Genomic DNA, 20,257 nt, shown 5'->3' on the forward strand with positions numbered 1-20,257 from the left:
TCTAATATGGTCCATTCTGGAAGTGTCATGGCATTCATTCCACTCTGCCCCCTTTCTACTTGTGGTGTCAATATTCACTATAATGATGGTATAGTGAGCTTTGGGGTTGGATTTTGTTAAGCTTAATGTTCCTGAGGGCTACCCCCTCCCCACATGAGAATGTTAACTTTAGGTAAACCCATTTCGCTAGCCACATTCTGTTTGTTATGCTTGACAACTTTCACTCCCTGCAGGAGAAGGTATCTCAAGCAACGATCTGTCCCTTATATTCAATAGCTTTCTACTCCCTCTCAGAAAAACCACAGGTGTTGTGCCAAAAAAGTTTCCTCCCTACATCCTATAAAGAGACTTCCTCCCAACCACTCGGGACTGATGCCACCTGGAGCTCAGCCCATCTGTATTCAGATGCTTTAACCACCTATATTCAGATGCCCTAATAAAACTGCCTTTACCTTCTCATCTGGCCTCGTGTGTTCCTCCTCGGCAAGCTTAACAGATTTCCAGTCAATTTTTCCTCTATCTTGAATTGATTTGGTTTTAGCCAGTTCTTGTTCTTGACTTCTGCAACCACCACAGGAATTTCCTGCCGTAAACTGTTTCCCTTTGATCATGCTCAGAGGTGGGGCTCTGGTAAGAGAACTTAGCAGCTTATGGGCTGTGACATCTGTTCCTCCTTCTCCGTTTCACTTGAGAGCTTTTCCTAACTTTTTCCCATCCTACCTCAACAGGATTGCTCCTGAGGTTTCAGTGTGATCGCATAGAGAGTTTGGCATCTTTGGGAGTATGGCCCTGAACTGTTAACCTGACTTCTGGGCCTGCCTACGAATCGATGGGTAACCATGTCAGCAAGATATTCTATCAGTGGGAAAATGATGAGTCAGCAGCAGCACCCGAAACTGATCACTGGGAACTGTTCCTGATTTCTTGCAGCCAAGGACTTCATTTGCTAAGCCCAGAAAGCTTTTGTGAAATGAGTTATGTGACATGGTATCAATACCAGCTGCTCCAGAGAGGCTTGGGCCATTTCCATCTCAGCAATGCCCCAGCCCTGCCTGATACCCAGGATAAAGACTGGGCCCTTGGGTATCCCATAGTCAGAAGCACTGGGACCCAGCAAGAGAGCCAGCATGCTGATGGCTCACCTGCCCAAACTGTGCCTTTGGTTTGCTGTAGTCAATTCAGTTTGCAGCTTGATTGATCTCTCGGAGGATCCTAAAATGATCAGCAATCAAAAAGCCTAACCAATAGCCCGAGCAGGTGGATGGTGCAGGCACAGAATCTAGTCTATGCCCACCCTCTTTCTTATAGAGGAGAAAACTTTTGGAAAACTTTTAGGATCCAGCAGTGTTCAGTGTCTATCTGGCTGTTGAAAACCAGCTTAAATCTTTACTTTCCTTTGCTTCCAAACATAATGCAGAGGGAAAAAAGTCTTCCATTCTACTGGGACTACTAAAATCATAAAATGCATGATTGGTCCCAGAGCGTCTAGTCACAAAAAAAGATTGCTCTGGTTTCTGTGGGGTTTTTGGTTTTGGTGGCTGGTTTGGTGTTTTTAATTGTTGCACAAACCAGCAGCTGAAATTCGATGGGAAATGTAAATTCAGCACAGAGCAGAAAACATGAAAATAAGTGTAGAAAGACATCTCAACTCTTTGCTCCATAGGTACTCAGCTCTTCTCTTTAGACTTGACGAATGAGAGAGCAATATAGCTTACAGGGACCTTCAAGTCCTTACATCCAGTCTACATTGATTAAACATGTGACCTTAGACAAGGACTCTCCAAACCTCAATTTTCTCACCTGTGAAACGGAAGAAGCAATTCCTAATTCTCTTGTTACAAAAATCGAGTGAGCTCTGATTGCGCCAAGAGTTGGTTGTAAGCACTTTCTTTGTGATAATGTTTTATCCGCACAATTCCTTTTTACAGCAGAGAAAACTAAGACAGGGGGAGGTTCCATAATTCACCCAGGTTCACACAATGAATCCGAGGCAGAGCTGATAGAAAGGACAGCCTGCAAAGGTTACTCGGTGATGATCTTGGGTGAATAAATACCTCCTTGAAATGCTTGAATCACTTCATTCTTTCAGTCTAAAACGTCATCTGCTATCTTGTTTTCACCTTTCATTTGTGTACTGTTCTTTAAAAAAAAAAATAGATAAGGAAAAGGTTGAACTCCAGTCCAACCCCTTTCCAAACGGGGACATGTTTAAAGTCAACTCAAACTGAGGAATTGTCCTGACTTGTTTTGTCAAATCCGCACACAGTGCAAGAATGTCCACACGGATCGATTGGTAATGCAATAAAAACCTGGTCATTGTCCTAGTGGCAGCCTTGCCCTGAGCAGGATTAAGAGTCATCATTTTCTAATGACAGCGATCCTGAAAACTTTTTAAATTTTATCTTGCAAGTGGGAGAAGGTTGCAGTGCACAAGAGAAAGCCCCTTATAGTCTCAGGAAAGCAGATTAAGGGTTTGTGGTTAAGAAAACCTGCCCAGATGGCCCTGATCTCCCCTCTCGCAACCTTTTACTAGTAAGATACGGTTTTTGTCTCAGTTTTTAATCTCTGAAATCTCAGCTATGAAGTTAGGGAAATAATACTACCAATCCACAAGGTATTATTGTTGGGGTTTTTTTGGGGGGGGTGTTTCTCATTTGTCTTCATTGTTGAGAGTATTACAGATGTCCCCTTCTAACCCCTCCCCGCCCCTTCTAACCCACCCTCCCCCCTCCCCAGGCCTTCGCCACACTATTGTCTGTGTCCAGGGGTTACGTGTATATATGCATATAAGTTCTTTGGTTAATCTCTTCCCGCACCACCCCCTTCCCTCTGGAATTCATCAGTCTATGGAAAACAGTATGGAGTTGCCTCAAAAAATTAAAAATGGAACTGCCATTTGACCCAGTGATCCCACTTCTGGGAACATATCCTAAGAATCCGGAAACAGCAATCAGAAGGAACTTATGCACCCCTGTGTTCATAGCGGCGCAATTTACAATATAGCTAAGATCTGGAAACAACCCAAAAGCTGTTGTTTTGATTACTCTTTTCTTAGAACACCACCCGAGGCCGCCCTTCTCAGGCATCCCCAGTTTCTGAAGACGAACACAAACAAATCTGGTTCTGAATATAAAACCCTGTCTCTCTCATCAGTGAACTTCACCTTGATCCCCTGGCTTCTCCCTGCCTGGGACTTGCTCTCCTTACCTCTGTAAAATATTTATTTTTTTCCCTTGATTAACTTTCCTATCACCATTACATTGAAGGAAAAGGTTACATTCAGGTCATCAAATGCCAATCTCTTAGAATCTCTATTTCTTTAAGAAGCTCTTCAAATTAAAAGAGAACAAAAACTGGACAATTTTAAGACTCTAACTATAAAACCAGTGAGGAGTGCAGGTGAGGGGCTGTATTACCATGGGCAGTGCTGATAACTCCACTGCAAGTTCCAGCCTCCCTGGGACTCAGGCCTGCCCCCTTTTCAGCTCAGGAGAAAGGAAGGGTCCTCCACAAACCACTGGGCTTTCTTTGGCGTGGAATTACTGAACATCTCACTAACGGATGTATTGACTGTTCCAAAGTATTGATGGAGTCAACGACTTTGCATTCAGGTCATGAAGACCTGGGGGCCATTCTATTTCTCTATGGCAGAGTCTTCATGCCCTTTTAATGGAGTGCCTTTATCAGTTTAAAACATTTTTTGAGTGGCCCGGCCGGGCGTGGCTCATCGGTTAAGCATTGACCTAGGATCCAGGTGATCAAAGTTTGATTCCCTGTCAGGGCACATGCCCGGATTGTGGGCTCGATCAATGACTCTCTCATCATTGATGTTTCTATCTCTCTCTCTCCCTCTCCTTTCCTCTCTCTGAAATCAATAAAGATATATATTTTTTTTTAAATTTTTGAGTGCCCCACCAAAACTAGATGGATATTTATTTGCTTATAAACTATATAGCACTAATATATTACATAGTACTATATACAAATTGTATAGTGTGAATATATTATAAACATAAATACACAAACAGAATTTTCCAAGGTGGTGTCTTAGTCTGTTTGGGCTGCTATAGCAGAATACCGCAGACTGTGTGGCTTATAAACAACAAAAATTTATTTCTCACTGTTCCAGAGGCTGGGATGTCCAAGATCAAGGCATCCAGCAGTTTTGATGTCTGATGGGGACCTCATAAATGGTCATGTTCTCATTGTAACCTCACATGGAGGAAAGGGCAAGGGATCTCTCTGGGGTTCCTTTTATAAGGGTACTAATACCATTCATGAGGGCTCTGCCCTCATGACCTTATCACCTCCCTAAGTCCCCCCTCCAAATACCATCACCTTGGGGGTTAAGAGTCAACAAACAAATTTTGGAGCATTCAGCCTATAGCAGATGATGTGAGAAAAATCTGAAGGTCTGTCATTTTCTTCTTGTGTCCCAACAGATCTCTCAAGCACCACTCCGAGGCAGTGATTCTCAAACTTCAGGTGACTAAGAACAGCCTGGAGAACCTGTTTACCATGAGGGCTCTCCAGGCCCCAACCTAGAAGTTTTAACTCAGTTGTTCTTGGGATAGGCCCATAATTCCTCCTTTTCCTGACTCTGATTCCAGCGTGCAATCAGATTTCGGAATGACTGGTCCAAGCCCTTCTGTTTTCCTAAACTTTTCGTTTTCTGCTAAAATTTGATCACTGTGGTCCTGCTGTTTACCTACCTCCTGGACGCCCTTTTGATACCCAAGGTGAATTAAAAACAACAAAAGTAACAGTTATAGCTACCATTTATTATTTTCTTCTCGCCAGACTGCTAAGGACTTTACTCTTCAAGTTACCTCCTTTAACCCAATCAGGTAGGTGTTATTAGTCCCATTATACATGTGGAGAAAAGTCAAGTTCAGAACTTGAGTGTCTTGCCCTAGTCACCCAGTTAGTAAATGATAGGCCAGGGATTTGAACTTAGATCTGTCTGATTTCAAAGCCTGAACTCTTGATCCCTGAGCATACCTTCTCCAAAATAAGTCACTAATTTATTGAACCTCTACTCTGAAGCAAGCACTTGGCTGGGCACTTCATATACAAATCTCTAATTCTCAGGATATGCCTGTGTTTAGAGAGGTGTGAATCTCAGTTCACAAATTCTGCTAGGCAAGATATGTCTTTATTTTCTTTAACCCATTTTCAAATGGGTTAAATACGAGTCCAAACTCTTATTTTTCAGGCCCTCCTGGATTCTTTCTCCCCACCCCCTCACCCCAGTTATGCCGTAGTTCTGGATCAGACCATAATACCCAGGCCTGGGGTTGGGAGTAAGCACCTGGGTTTCTGTCATCAGTCCACACAGGTAGCCACTGAGGGGCTCGTCCTGCCCATCTGCATGACCTGGTGGCACTGGAGTCTCATTGCTGCTCCCACTCCACACCAGGCCCAGAGGCATCTTTTGTCTACCTGCCAACACACACATAATCATTTCCCTCTGGGTGTTTACCACCTTCTAGCAGAGTTCTAGGGAGCACGGGGCTATCCCTTCTGCTCTCATAGACAAATCTCCCCCTCTCCCACCCACTTGCAAAGCCCAAGAGGCTTTCTAGTGATGGGAAGGTGGGGTGCTCCTTATTTCTTCACGTATCTTTAAGACATGTTTTTGCCATTTGCTTGCCTTTTTTGGGTAAATTCACTTGCCCCTAGGTTCTAAGTATGGGGAAGACAAAAGATTTGTAGACTTCTCTCTACTTTGCTCTTCTTAAGTGGGAGGCAGGGGGGAGATGGGAGAAAAATAATATTAAGTTAATATCTCAAAATATTGTCCCCGGCTCATGTTATCCCATTTTACAGGTGAGGAGATGGATTTCATTGAGGTTAAATAGCATTTTGCCCAGCTGGTAGATAGTAGATCCAGGATCCCGAAGGCACTTGGATGCACTGTGTGTTAGTAAATTAATCTGCAGAGCAGGACCCAGAGGACATAAGATGAGGTGGACCCTCGGGAGAGGAAGTCAACACACAGAGTCAGCTGGTTTTAAGTTTCAGCTTTCTGGGAAATAAGAAGTAAAATGGAACCTTCAGATCCTGTTTAACTTTGCAGGGTAGGGCAGAGCCAGCCAGGGAGCCAGGGCAGAACGCTCTGCTCTGAAATCTGCACCTAGTGGGTAGTCCCCACGCTGCAGCCCTCTAGACAGAAGTGTAGCCACAGGAAGCACAGTGTTAGGCTCTGGCCTTGGGTCAATCTGTCCAAACCTGCTGGTGGCTTCAGAATGTCCTGTCTGTCAGTTTCGGGTGGGCAGTGATCACCAGGTTTTCTAACTGCCTACCCAACATTTCCATTTGGATGTCTAACAGACATAACTCCACCAGGTCACAACTGAATTCCTAATCTTCCTCCAAAACCTGCTCCACTCATGGCCTTTCTCATTTCAGCTGATATCAACCCCATTGTCCCATTGCTCAAGCCAAAATCCTTGAAGTCATCCTCAACTTTTCTCTTTCTTTCACATTCCACATCCCAGGAGTCAGGAAATCCTACTGCATTTACCTTCAACATATGCCCAGCACCCAGCACCACTCTCCAATGCCACTGTTACAGTGCTGAACCAGCCACCATCACCTCTTGCTGGATTGATGCAATAGCCTCCTAATGGATCTCCCCACTTGCACCCTTGCCTGCTAATAATCTGTTTCTAGCCTTGTAAGCCAGAATGATCTTTTTAAAATATAATACAAATCATGTCCAGCTTCTACTCAAAATGGTTCCCCATGTTTCATAGCGTAAAAGCCAAAGTCCTTATAATGACATTTCCCTAATCATTGATCTCCTTGCTGTTCCTGGAACATACCAGGCATGTTTCTACCTCAGGGCCTTTGCACTGGATACGCTGGCTGTTCTGGCTGCCTGAGCTCTCCTCTTCACAGAGGCAGCTCACTGAAAGCTTTGCTCAAAGTTCAACTTCCAAACAAGGCTCACCCTGACCATTTTATTTAAAATCACTAACTTCTCCCACCACCTTAGCTCTGCTATACTTTTTCTTTTTCCATAGTTCTCCTTGCAGTCTACCAATCTACATAAACCTCTTATTGATTATGTCTATTGTCTATTATTTGTCTCTTCCATCCCCAAGGGTACATAAGCTTCATGAGGACTGGCATCTTGGTCCGTTTCATTTGCCTGTATATCCCAAGTGCCTAGAACAGTGCCTGGCAAACAGAAGGAATGCAAAAAAAAAAAAAAAAAAGTTGAATAAATGAATAAAGTTGAAATAAAACTAGAGACCCAAGAACTATGATAAGAGTCATACACTGTAGCATTTCCCCTGCCTGGTTTTGCCTAGTGGCCTTACCTCTCAGTCCTCTACACAGTTGGAGCATTAATTAACACAGAGGAGTAAAGATTGTGTTTCTTCTGGGGTCATCTCTCCATGGGGTCCCAGCACAGGCATCCAGTTCTGTATCTTTGCTCCTTCTTACACTGAGATTAGAGGTTTTCCATCCCTTTCAGTTTTAGAAACATTGCCCCACCACTCTGGCCACAGGCAACAGCAAGTTTGCTCAACTCAACAGAAAACAGACCCTCTGGAAGCTCTCCACATAGCAGAGCCCTTTGCTTTTGCTTTGGGCTTAACCTGCAATTTAAAATACCACTGCCAAGAGCCTGCAGCCCTATGCAGCCCTGTAAGGGGAACTTGGGCAACCGTGTAGGAGCCACCTACCCTGACCTTTGACAGGGCTTCCAAACACAACACATTAACTTTAAATTAAATTGGCTAATTTGGAACTGTGACCTCGGTCTAAGAAGGTAAGAGTACATGGCAAGGTGTTTTATTCTCAACATGTATCAGGATAAAAACCACTTTTGTAACTTAACCATTTTTTGTATTAGATATACTTAGATTTGGGGTTGGGGGTAGCAAGGGATGTCTGAACTCTAGATAATGTGTTTAAAGGTTAATTATTAATGGGCAGCCTTTCCTAACAAAGTATCAATAGGCAATCTGGTCTCTTTAGCTTCAGAAATTAGCAAGAAGACCTGGACCCCGTGTGAGACAGGAGAAATGGGAAGCCCCCTGTGTGTCTCCGTTCTCTTGCTTTTGAGCATCTTTATCCAGTCAAGTGCCCATGGACAAAGGCTTGGACTAGGTAAGAGCCTGTCTTTTCTCTGGAGATGGGCATGGATGTATTTTTTTGTATTTTTTTTTTGAATGTATGTCACAAACAGTCCAAGTGTTCTTGACTGTGTGGGACAGAGCTTGCTTCATGGCATACCCGGTGGTTCTGTTAGTGTCATCGCAGGTCACAGGGACATGCAGCAGTTTGTAACAACTGTAATTTTAGGAAACCACTCCGGGAGTAGAGGTCTTCTAAAAACACTTGCAGCTGGCACTGACGTCTCTTGCTTATCTGGCTCAGAAAGAGTCACCTAAGATTTCTGCAGTGGAAAATAATCTGAAAGATTTTCCGATCTTCCTGAGAGGTAATTTGGCACCTGATTTGCAGTCGGGAAGCACAGCTTGCAGTGAAATGTCTGTCGTGTTGAGGTTGTCTGATTGCTGGGTCTCTCAGAAGAGAAAGGAACGTGCAGAGTCCTGCTTGCGGTCAGGCCTAACGCACAGATATCATCGCACATTTTCTAGACGTCATTGTTTCCGCCAAAGGTTTACTCTGAGTCTGTGGAATCCACAAACTAGACTGATGGCCAAAGAGATCCAAATGCTTGACCAGGTAGGTGGGTTCCAGGTTCCTGACTAAACAGTGCATAGGATCAATAAATGATAGATGAACCGAACAATGCGGCCAAATAACACTGGCATCTGCGACTTTGTTTTTGTGCTGGTCACCGGTCAGGAGCTAGTCATTCTAAGGTGGAGGCTTAGATTTTTCTTTCCTCAAAGACCATGTTTGGAGGGAGCTCCAAAAACATTGAGAATCAGGAATTTTCAGGATGTCCCTGAAAATTCCAGAACCTTTTTTTCTCCTTTAAGAAATAGGGCTGTTCTTTGCATTCAATTATTAGCTTGTATCCTAGGTCAGTTAACAGCTTATTAATATTAGTTATTACCACCCACTGAGTATTTTGCGTGCCAACCACTATGCTAATTATTTTGCATAGACATCTCATTTACAAAGCCATGTCCTAAAGCGATAATAATAATTTAGAGCCATACAGGCAAAATTGCTTATGATTTCTGTTCTCTGGGTTTGCAGAGACTTTGCTGAAGGGGCGGTTCTGAACTTTGGTTTATAATGTTGTTTTGTTTGTTTATTTGTTATTGAAGTATAACATATATATATGCTATATATATATATATATATATATATATATATATAGGAAAGTGCCTATGTCATAAAGTGCTTAATGCGTTTTTGCAATCTGAACCTGCAACCCAGATGCCTCTCCTGTGCACCCCTGGGGTCTTAACGTAGATTATTTTGCCATTTTTGGAACTTTTTGCTAATGGGAGCGTACAGTGTGTGCTCTTGTACTTCTGGCTTCTTTCAACATTATGTTGGTGACATTTGTCTCTGCAGATGTGTGTACTGGTGAATCCTTCCTCTGGTCTCTGTCGCATTCCAGTGTGTGAAAAACCACCCTCTATTTGTCTATTCTGCTGTTAATGGGCCCAGACTGGTTTTCAGAGGAAATTTGGGGACTGGAAGCCGTAGGTACCTGAGATGGAGGTCGAAGGGCAGGCCTGTCTCCCCCAGGCTGAGGGGTACTGTCCAGGTTTCCCTCAGCAAACCCCATGCTGGGCAGTTGCTGTTTCCTGGGGCCTGGTTTGTCCAAAAGCCGAGGGGAGTGGCCACAGTTATCAGGCAGGTTCCTCAGGAAGAAGGACCAGAGCCAGGAGGCCTCTTGTTCCTTTGAGAACAGAATCTCTTGGCAGAATTATTTCTGCAAGGAGTGAGCCAGATCTGTGTGCATGAGGCTGGTGCGTATCTTCTTGGGTACCGCCAGGGAGCAAGCATCCCTTGTCAACGAGGACCTATAAGCGTGGTCTCAACCAGGGGCAAACCACCGCCGGGGATGTTGGGCAATGTCTAGAGACATTTTTGGTTGTCACAACTGGGGAGAGAGTGCTACTGTCATGTAGTGGTAGAGGTCAGGGATGCTACTAAACATCCTACAATGCACAAGCCCCACAACAATAAATTATCCAGGTAAAATGTCAATAGTGCCGAGGTCGGGAAATCCTGGTCTACACCAAGCTCCAGCTGTCACTAGTCATGGGCCAGAAAGAGCCCCTCAAGGACTCTATAAGCCCACCCCTCCCAGCCTACTTATTTTTATCATTATTAACAACATTACTAATGGACCCACTAATGGACCATGTACCCAGTATGTGCCAGAGCTGCCCAAACATTCTACCCCACTCCCACCATATGGGAGCCAGCAGTTAAGCAGCTCGGTTCATGGCCGTCGGCACAGAGCAGGGAGAGGCACCTAGAGGTTAATCTGTCTGACTGGGGATATAGATCTCTCTCTGTGTTGTGCTCACACCGGTGATTTGACAGCCAGCAGTTCCTAGAAAACCATTCTGCTCAATTCCTCTCCCAGGAGGCAGATTTGGGCAGTTGTTTCTGATGGTCAGCACTAAGGAGAACAGGATATAGGGAGCCTCCTGAAACCCCCAGGACGCAGAGCCGCCATGACCCTCATCCCCAGACCTCCTTTCCTGAGGCCCAGGCCCAAACCAATGGTATTGCCAACACTGCTTCAAATGGAAGCTTCTCCTACATCCCCACAGCACCACCTTCCAGGTACTCACTCCCACTGCCTGCAGGTTCTGCCCCCTCCCTCCAATTCCAGCTACAGCTTCCAAATCCTAGAAGCAGCTGAAGCCCATTTATTCAGTCACTTTCTGGTCTCAGGACTCCATTACATCCCTTAAAACTACATAGGCCTGGTGTGGCTCAGAGTTTGAGTGCTGACCTGTGAACCAGGTTACAGTTCGATTCCCGTCAGGGCACCCAGGTTGCGGGCTCCATCTCCAGTATCTTCCAGGTGCAGAAGACAGCCGATTAATGACTCTCCCATCATCGATGTTTCTATCTCTCTCTCCCTCTCCCTTCCTCTCTCTGAAATCAATAAAAACATATTTTAAAAAAAAAAACTACTTAGAACTCCAAAGAGCTTTTGTATATGGACTACAGCTATCAATATTCACCATAAGAGAGATTAAAACTGAGAAATTTTTAAAATTTGAATGCTTTTAAAAATAACAACAGAATCATCACGTTCACATGTATAACATGATATTATGAGAAATAACTTGTATTTTCCAAACAGCAACAACAAATAGTGAGTCAGAGGGCAACACTTTTTTACTAAGAAATTTCTTTAATGTCTGGCTTAATGGAAGACAGGTGGGTCTGTTCATCTGTTTCTGTGTCCAATGTGCTATGAAATGTTGCTTTGTCGGACGCGCATGAAGGAAATGGGCCTCACGTGTAGGAAGAGTGAGGCCGTCCTCGGAGCCGCCTGCGGGCCCCACCCGCACTCAGCACCGAAGGGCTCGCAGGGTAGAGACTGGACTTTCCCCGGCTGCACAGCCATCCCCGCCCCCAGGGGCTCAGTGTCAAATCGGGAGGTGGGAGTGGGGACCATCTGCCCCGAAAGCCAGGTCCTCCAAAGAGGACCACCATCCATAGAGAATGTACGTACAACAATAGAACTTGCTAAAAGTTGGTCTTCCTTTCATAATCACAATTCTAACTCATGTCAGCCATAAAAATGAAGGTGCTCCCCTCCAAAAGAGCTATTTTTGGTCAACATCATAGGCAACTGCTCTGGTTACTGTTGAGTTTTATTAATCTATATGTAAACTTCAAATGATCACATTTTATTATCCTTTAATAAACATTATGTTCTCCATCACCATTAATTTAGAGAACTCCCAGTTAAGCCGTTGACCCCTGACACTTGCAGATTCGGTGACATGTGCTCATTGCAAGAGGAAGTGTGTAATGACTCGGAGTCCTCCCTGCTCACTTAGGTCATCTCATGTCTCCAATTCTGTGGTCCTTACTGCATGTTCCTGCCTTAAAACAAAGTAAAAAATGATACCACCGTGACTGTAAAGGCAAAGGAACAGAACCTCGAGCATCAATTCTGTTATCCTATGTGACGCTTAGAGTCTTTGTGTTTAAAATTTAAAACAGTAAAACAGATTTTACAGTGAACTGTGAGGTATAATATTTTGTTTGGTAAGTAAAAATTTTGGTTCTTACAGGAAGTGCTTTTAAGGCACTTGAGTATCTTTAAAGTTGAAATGTATTCTTCCTTTTCAAATTGTTCATTGCTCTAAAACTAAAGAACAAATCAAGAAAATAGTGATTATTGCTGATTTTTACATGAGTATTACTGAAAATAGTTTTGTCTTACAGAGCGGAGGGGTATTAAAATGATTCATTCTGGGTTTCAAATACATGAAGTATACCGCCGAGTCTAATAAAGGAGATACAATGTGAATATAAAATGTTCTCAACTAGAATATGGAATGTGATGAGTATCACTAGAGAGGAGTACAGTGTACTAAGTGTTTGTGTCCCCCCAAAATTTATATATTGAAATCCTAACCCCTAATGTGATGGTATTAGGAGGTGGATCCTTAGGCAGGTAATTTGATCATGAGGGTGGAGCCCTCATGAATGGCACTAGCACCCTTATAAAAGGGACCCCAGAGGCCTTGCTGTCTTCACCATGTGAAGACACCTGGAAGAGGGCTCTCACCAGAACCTGACCATGCTGGCACCCTGACCTCAGACTTCCAACCTCCAGAACTCTGAGAAATAAATTTCTGTTGGTTCCAAACCACCCAGTCTATGGTACTTCGTTACAGCAACCGAACTCAGACAAGGAGCAGGTACGGTACAGAAGAGTTTACTTCCAAGTGAAGGCTTCTGGGAGGAGGCAGCATTTGAGCAGGGTCTTGTAGGATAGAATCTGAACAAACGAGAACAAGTCTTTCCTGAGCAAAGGTACAGAGCCAATAAAGTACATGTTTTTCAAGCCCAAACACCTTCCAAAAATAGGTCTTTTGGGAGGAAGGAAAAAAGGGGGGATAGGAAGATATTGACAGAAACACTGGCTCACAACTTCAGCTACACTAGAAACAATTTGAGTGCTCAACAATGAACAGTCAAGGATGGAGGGGCCAGCTGTTTACTAAGTCTGCCTTTAAGCACCATTTCAAACACTGACCACTGAAAGTTCCAAGAAATTTGGGGGCCAATAATGGTGGGATTCAGAAGTAAAGGGCTTAATGCTGGCCCTGAGACACTTACAGTTTAATGCTGGGGATCTTACCCAGCACAGGGATGGGTATGAGAGAGTCTCAATGCCTCCTGGGATGGCACCCAAGGCAGTGTGAATGTGCAGTTTGAGTGAGGGAGAGACATCAAAACTTTTGGCAAATTATCAGGGGGATCTGGGACCTTGAAAAAGTTAAATAACACCGGAGCCTGTAGCTTTAGAAATAGGTATGAAGAAATTTGATATGTGATAAGGTGAGGGGGGAAAAAACAAGACTAAATAACTTACATATTGAATCACCATTTAAAAAAACCTATATTCCTATATATTGCTAGAAATTCAAAGTACATTTAAAGATATAAAGGGTTTTAAGGCCATGGAGTATTTTTTTTAAAGCTTTTAAATGTAAAGAAAAATTTTTAATTAAAAAATAAAGAGACCCTGATTATCTGCAATTAAGTTGGCCCTAGATTTTTTGTCCCTAGAAGACCACTTGGAAGGAGACCTTGCACTGTCCCTTAAGACCTGCCACCTCCACCCATCCTCATAGGCACAGCCAGGCATGGAATTCCTTCCCAGCGGGGCCACAAATTCCTGACAGGCCTGCACATTTGCAGGAGTCGTTCATGAGTAATACCGGAGGTGGCACCCAGAGGAGGAGCTCATTCCCCTGGGAGAGTACACGAAGCTGGGGTCAGCAGAAGGCCAGCATCCAGCATTCCATAAAAACTTTATCTGTCCTCTGCTGGACGTCCTGGCCCCCCTGCTGAGCAGGTCTGGAAGCCTCCTGAGGGTGCCATACCCAGAGGATGAGCTGGAAGTAAGTGGACAGTGGCCAGTCTTCCATCTGCTTGCCCTTCACAAGGTGCCCAGGACTGAAACCCATATTCTCTAATTCTGGGCCAGGTGAATAGTCCATTTTTCAGAGTAACTGAGAGGGCCTGATTGTTGAAGGGATTGGGCCGGTAAACTGACCCAAACACATGAGTCATCAAGTGATCTGGCCAAAAGTCACTGTGCAGTACCAAGATCCCCACTGCCGCCTTCTCCCTGCCCCGTTTTTCACACCAGCTACCACAGGGCTGCAAGGCATGCTGGGAACTCACAAGCGAGTCAGCAAGGAGGGGAGGAGCTGGGCCAGACACTTGCGGGTTTGAGGCCTAGTTCACAGGACAGGACTGAGCAGTCTTAGTTACATTCCCCAAGGGGATGTGGCCACGCCAACCTCAGCCTAGGGTGTGCCTGACATCCGTGGGGTCCAGACAGGGCAGGGGGCACAGCAAGTCGCATTGCCAGGAAGGTGGCTGTGTGCTGATCCAAGGAGGGTATCGGTTTCAGAGTGAGGCACTCTCAGCCCGAGACTGGGGTTCAGCCCAATAAAGAAAGGGGCGGGTCAGGGGCAGGCAGGGGCTCTGGCCCCTGGCAAGCAGGCTGGGGGTCATGGCCAGACTTCAGTCCCTATGTGAGAACCAGAGCAGTGGGTCAGAGCCCAGCTCGCCCTGCAGGGAGTGGGGTTGCGACGGTCAGGTGGGCGGCGGGTGCCTGGGGCTCACGCTCCAGTTGTTCTGGCCCTGAAGGGTGCGGGGTGCCAGCCCTGCTTCTAGAGAGAAGGTGTAATTCTAGATATAGCCACAAAGTAGCGCGATGACGTCCCAGCCACTTCCAGGTTTTAGGAGAGGATTTCAGGTTTGGAAGAATCCAGGGTTCTGGAAGACTCTGGGAAACTTGGGACTGTTGGCTAACCTCCCATTCCTCTCTGTTCATGACTATTTCCAGAAACACTCATAGTTTCACTTTCCCACAGTGGGCTTAGGGGGATAGTGGGGGGAGAAGTAAACAGAAGGCGATCAAATGCGTCTCCTTGTCTGTCCACAGCATCTTCACCTCCACATACACAAGCCCACATCCAGGGGCCTGGTGAAATGTTGCAGGGCCATTAAAAGTAGTTCTTATGAAAATATAAAAGAAGATATAAAAACACTGAATAGTACTTATGTTCCAGTGCTAAGTGGATCACAAGCAGTATGCTTTTGTGGGGATCCTGTGATTACAACTCTGAAAATACATGTTTGAGGGGAATAAAATACTAGAAGAAAATGTACCAAAATGTTGATATTTTAGTTGAGTTTATATCTGAATTTTTATCTCCTCCAAATTTTATGTAATATTTTGTTTTTGTTTGTGTGTGTTTTTAAATATATCTTCATTGATTTCAGAGAGAGGAAGGGAGAGGAGAGAGAAATAGAAACATCAATGATGAGAGAGTCATTGATCGGCTGCCTCCTGCACGCCCCTGACTGGGGATCGAGCCCGCAACCTGGGCATGTGCCCTGACTAAATTTTATGTAATGTTACAGTATGTTTATAGAATATTTGCTTTAATGATTTGAATAATTAAAAATAAATTTATGTCAAAATGATATGACCAAGGGATTTGACTAGATCAGAGGGTCTCGAACTTTAGTGTGAGAAGCTTATTCAAATAAGGCCTTATTAAATCTTATTTCTTTATAAAATAAATACATTCTATTAAATTTATTAAATAAATGTTATTAAAATAAGATTTCTGGGTCCAGTCAGCAGTTTTTAATTCAGTGGGCCTGGGGTGGATTGGGAATTTACAGTTTTAGTGGGTTCCCAAGTCCTGCTGGAAGTCTGAGGACTACACCTTGAGAACCACTAAAAAAACACACAAAATAGATAGTTAATAGCAAAACTTGAACTGGACTCAAACTCAGGTGTCCTGACTTCCAGGCTTAGGGCTCTTCCCACAGAAGCAATGCAAGCCTCCAGGGCCACACTGGCTTCATGCCTAAGTTTCCTGGTGGAGGAGGGGGAGAATTAAAAACATCTCAATATCCTGCGTATCGATGTCCCTCAGGGGTAGCCAAATCCCAAATTATATAAAACCCCAAGATATTTGCGACAATGTATTCCTCTAAAATAAAATATCATCATGCTGAAAAGAAAGTGGTTCTTGAAATGAAAAATATTCCCAAGCTGTAATTGGTGGAAAACTACTAGTTGCAGTAGCTAATTAACCATCCACACTGAACCACCCCTTGGCAGGCCTGAAAATAGGATCAAGAAAATTCTTTTCATATGAGCCGGGCATGACCAAAAGCTGAGCAGAGCCAGTGAGTCTCAGTTGACTAGGACGGGCCTTTCTACGATTGCAAAAAACTTTCCAGTGACACATGTTCCCGCTTCCTCATCCCAAGAGAAACCAAAATAGTGAAAACAACATCATGCTTTATACTGAAACCGCAAGATCAGCAGCAGCAAATTACAGCATTTATTAACCACCTACTGTGTACCAGGCCCCATGGTCAGTGCAAACATGTATCTCTGAGGATACAAAAATGAAAAAGCACGCTTCCATTCATCAAGGAGCAACCCAAACGATGGGGTCTCTGGACCCCTACAGCTGTGGTGTGTGGTGTGTGTGTGTGTGTGTGTAGATTAGAAATTGGGAGTGGCATAATTTCAACAAATGTGATAAGTGCGCAATCAGGTACAAAACATCACAAGGCCCTGAGGCGGGAGAGGTTAGCTGCCTTCATAGAGGAAGTGATATTGGAGTTGAGTCTTGAAGGAAAAGAAGTTTGAGCAGAAGGAAAAGCTTGAACCAGTCTTGGAGGCTTGAAACACAGATCATGAAATTGGGAATCCCTGAGACATTTGCTGTGGCCCAGGGCGGGGCATGAAAAAAGAAGTGGCTGGAGGTGAGGGCCTCAAAGGCCATGCTAAGGAGTTTGGAACCTCACCCTGGAGCAGCGGGGCTTCCATAGAGGCTGGTGTTTGAGAAAAAGAGGGACACAAATGCTGGCTGCCTCTCCCCAGCCACTCCCTGATAGAAAACAGCATTATTAACAGGAAAAGGCGGAGGTGGGGCCCAGAAGTCACCCGTTCTGCAACCTCACCTGGCCATACCTGCCAGACAGGCCCCAGCCATCAGCAAGTCTCTTTGAAGTTTTCCTGTAAATTGCTACTCCTAACACAAAATCGCAGGAGCCAAGGAAACTGAGGCAGGAACACATAATAGATGGCGCTTGAACAGGAACCTTCCATTTACGAAGTGCCTTATTCTAAGTCTGAAAATAGAACTATTTGGAAATTCCACGCAGTACTAGCTTATAGACCTATAGCTGTTTCATCTCTAAAATCTCCTTCCCACAGCATGATACCACTTGCTTCTTACAACATCCCTGTAAAGCAAGGGTGGGGAACCTTTTTTCTGCCAAGGGCCACTTGGATATTTATAACATCATTCACGGGCCATTCAAAATTATCAACTTAAAAATTAGCTATGAAAAAAAGCTCCTAGATTTATTGAATTTCTAGTCCTGCCTGTGGTTGCCTTGGCAGGGCCAAACCAAATGATTTCCAGGGCCATCTATGGCCCGCGGGCCAGATGTTCCCCACCCCTGCTGTCAAAGGATAGGAGGCAGATATTATTATGACCATTTTACAGATAAGAAGTTCACCAACCAAAGACCACCAGGAACACGCTGGAAGTCAAAGGGAAGTTAGGTGTGTTCTGCTCACTGGGCAAGGAGAACACACTGTGGAGAAACCCGGGACATTCCAGCACCAAGGGTTGCGGGGCTTCTTAGAAGATTTGGGCTGTGCTGCCGAGACTAGGGAAGGTTGGGGAAGCAGGGGCAGTTCTGGATTGGAGTCTGTCAAGGGGAGGGTGTGAGCGACTCAATCATCCGGCCTGTTCATAATTTATATTTAATTAATTAATTGTTGTCAACTCATTCTTGCTTGGTTTAATCCATAATGACCCGGCAGGCAGGAAGACCTGGCTGACACATGTCTTGCAATTACTCCATGACTAGGTCTTCATGACTAGGGCTGGCGCCAGCATTGGCACAGGCGCAGCTGTCACTCCTGTTGGTCCAACGAGGGGACTGTTCAGTGACGTTTTCGGTTTCTGAGGGGCCTCCTCTCTGCCTTGCTGCGAACACGATGTGGAGAGTCCTGTGGTACGTTGTTTCTATGCCGCGGGCATCGTCTGTGTTCCGTTGGGTACATCATAGTCTGGCTGCCAGCAGGGCCGGTTTTGGTTGTTGTGCTTTCATTTTCTGACCCACCAAGAAACTCAGGTACGTCTTTGAGGCCTCTCTACAGATCAGCCCTGGCTGCACAGCCTTGGGTGGCTGCCCCCATCTATGTGCCTCTGATCTCCCACGAGCAGTGTGCGTGGGTCCCTTTTAGCCCTGACATCCTGGGTGTCAGCAGGGCTCACCAAAAGGTCACCCCAGTGCCCTGAGACCGTCAGTGGCTGCCTCATGTGATGTCAGCTATTTAAATGTTAACAGGGGAGAAAGATATGAAAGGGAAGTTCTGTCCACTTTAAACAGCAGACGTTGCCTCCTGCCTTAACCCTCGAGTGACTCGATTCCCTTGAGCGATTTCTAGATTCCCAGACACCAGAAGAACAAAGTCCCAATTCTGTTTGAGAGTCAGTAAGACTAATGCGAGCAGTAAGTGACCATTAGGCCATTTCTTTCCCAGTGCTGTTTTATACGGGCCAGACACGTCAGCTTTTTATCAAGTTCTAACAGTGGAAACATACATTTGATGCTTTTGAGAAAGAAACTCTTACATTGTTTTAATAGAGTAGAACTAAGATTAATAGCAACTATTACTTTTAAGAATTTTAAAATATGTCAAATGCTTTGCCCATTTATTTCACTTAATCCATGCAAACAACCCTGTGAGACAAGCACCAAGGGTACTTGGAAAAGGCTAACATGTTTTTCTTCACCTAAGAATCCTCTGGGCACAGGATTGCTTGCACACACTGAGGTGGACCCACTGCCGCTTCTCTGTGGCTTGGTGGCTGACACAGGTCTTGCAATTACTCCATGCCTAGGTCTTCTTGGTGCATTGTCGCTCATGCCCTGTCCACCACCTTCGTGCCACCTGGAGGGATTCCCGTCCTGAGATGCATGATCAGGATGGGTGATGCCGAAGCAGGAAGAGCTGGAGAAGACACTGATGAGGGCGGGTGGGGTCAGCCTACCCACTCACAAGGGACACATCCAGGTGACCAATGAAAACGGGGAAGTCCACACTCAGAGGATGGATTTACTCACAGATTTAGCCGCACACCAACTCTGTGCCGGGTCTTACGTTCAGACTCCAACACATTCAACATCCATCCAGTGTATTAGTTTGCTGGAGTTCCCATAACAAAGGACCACTGAGTGGCTCAAACAAAAGACATGTATCTTCTCACAATTCTGGAGGTTAGAAGTCTGAGATCATGGTATTGGTGGGCTGATTTCTTCTGAAGCTTCTCTCCCTGGCTTATAGATGGCTGTCTTCTCCTCTGTCTTCACATTATCTTCCCTCTGTGCCTGTGTCCTAACCTCTTCTTATAAGGACACCTGTTGTGTGGGATTAGGGCCACCCCAAAGACCTCATGTAACTACAATTACCTCTTTAAAAACCCTATCTTCAAAGATAGTCACATTCTGAGGGTTAGGACTTCAACACAGGAAGGGGTGGATACAAATTCTGGTCATAACATCCAGCAAAAACTTTGAAGACCCTGTCCTGACCCGGGTGCTGGGCCAGGCACTGGGGATCCTGCAGACACCACAGACACCTTGTTCTCTTTGAACTTTAGCAACTCCCCAGGGGCTTCAGAATTAGAAAAAGAGGCTTATAAATACACATGAGATTGGAAAGTGAGTAGTAAGTCTACATACTCTGAACCAGGCCCAAACAGGGGCTTTTGCTGTGGGGGCGCAGGAGCCAGCTGGCAACTGGTGGTGGAGGGGCTCAGCCTTTTCAATAGTGTGATTAAGACTTTCTGGCAGCACAAGCAATAATGGGCAGGAGACCAAGAAGGAGCCATTTATCTGGCTCCTGTTCGGGGTGAGTGATAAAACGCCCTCTGGCTGGGCGCCTGAAGGAATGATGCTCTTCCCAGGCAGGTGCTCTCTGGAGCCCACGCAAAGCGCTCTCTGGCCTTGAGAGGCGATCTTCCCACGCAGGCTGTCC

At 45.1% G+C, this 20,257-nt stretch overlaps 1 protein-coding gene across 1 annotated transcript in view; it reads left to right on the forward strand.

Moving 5' to 3' along the window:
* The first annotated feature begins 7,992 nt into the window (after positions 1-7,992).
* The window catches only part of LIPC (lipase C, hepatic type), a 123,225-nt gene continuing 110,960 nt past the window's right edge, over positions 7,993-20,257 (forward strand). Inside the window, exon 1 of the mRNA XM_081144792.1 lies at positions 7,993-8,124. Within this exon, the coding sequence (XP_081000918.1) occupies positions 8,040-8,124 (85 nt within the window). The 5' untranslated portion in view covers positions 7,993-8,039. The remainder of the gene's footprint in view (positions 8,125-20,257) is intronic.

This window comes from Miniopterus schreibersii (genome assembly GCF_964146895.1).
Source record: "Miniopterus schreibersii genome assembly, chromosome: 1".
Lineage (NCBI taxonomy): Eukaryota > Metazoa > Chordata > Mammalia > Chiroptera > Miniopteridae > Miniopterus > Miniopterus schreibersii.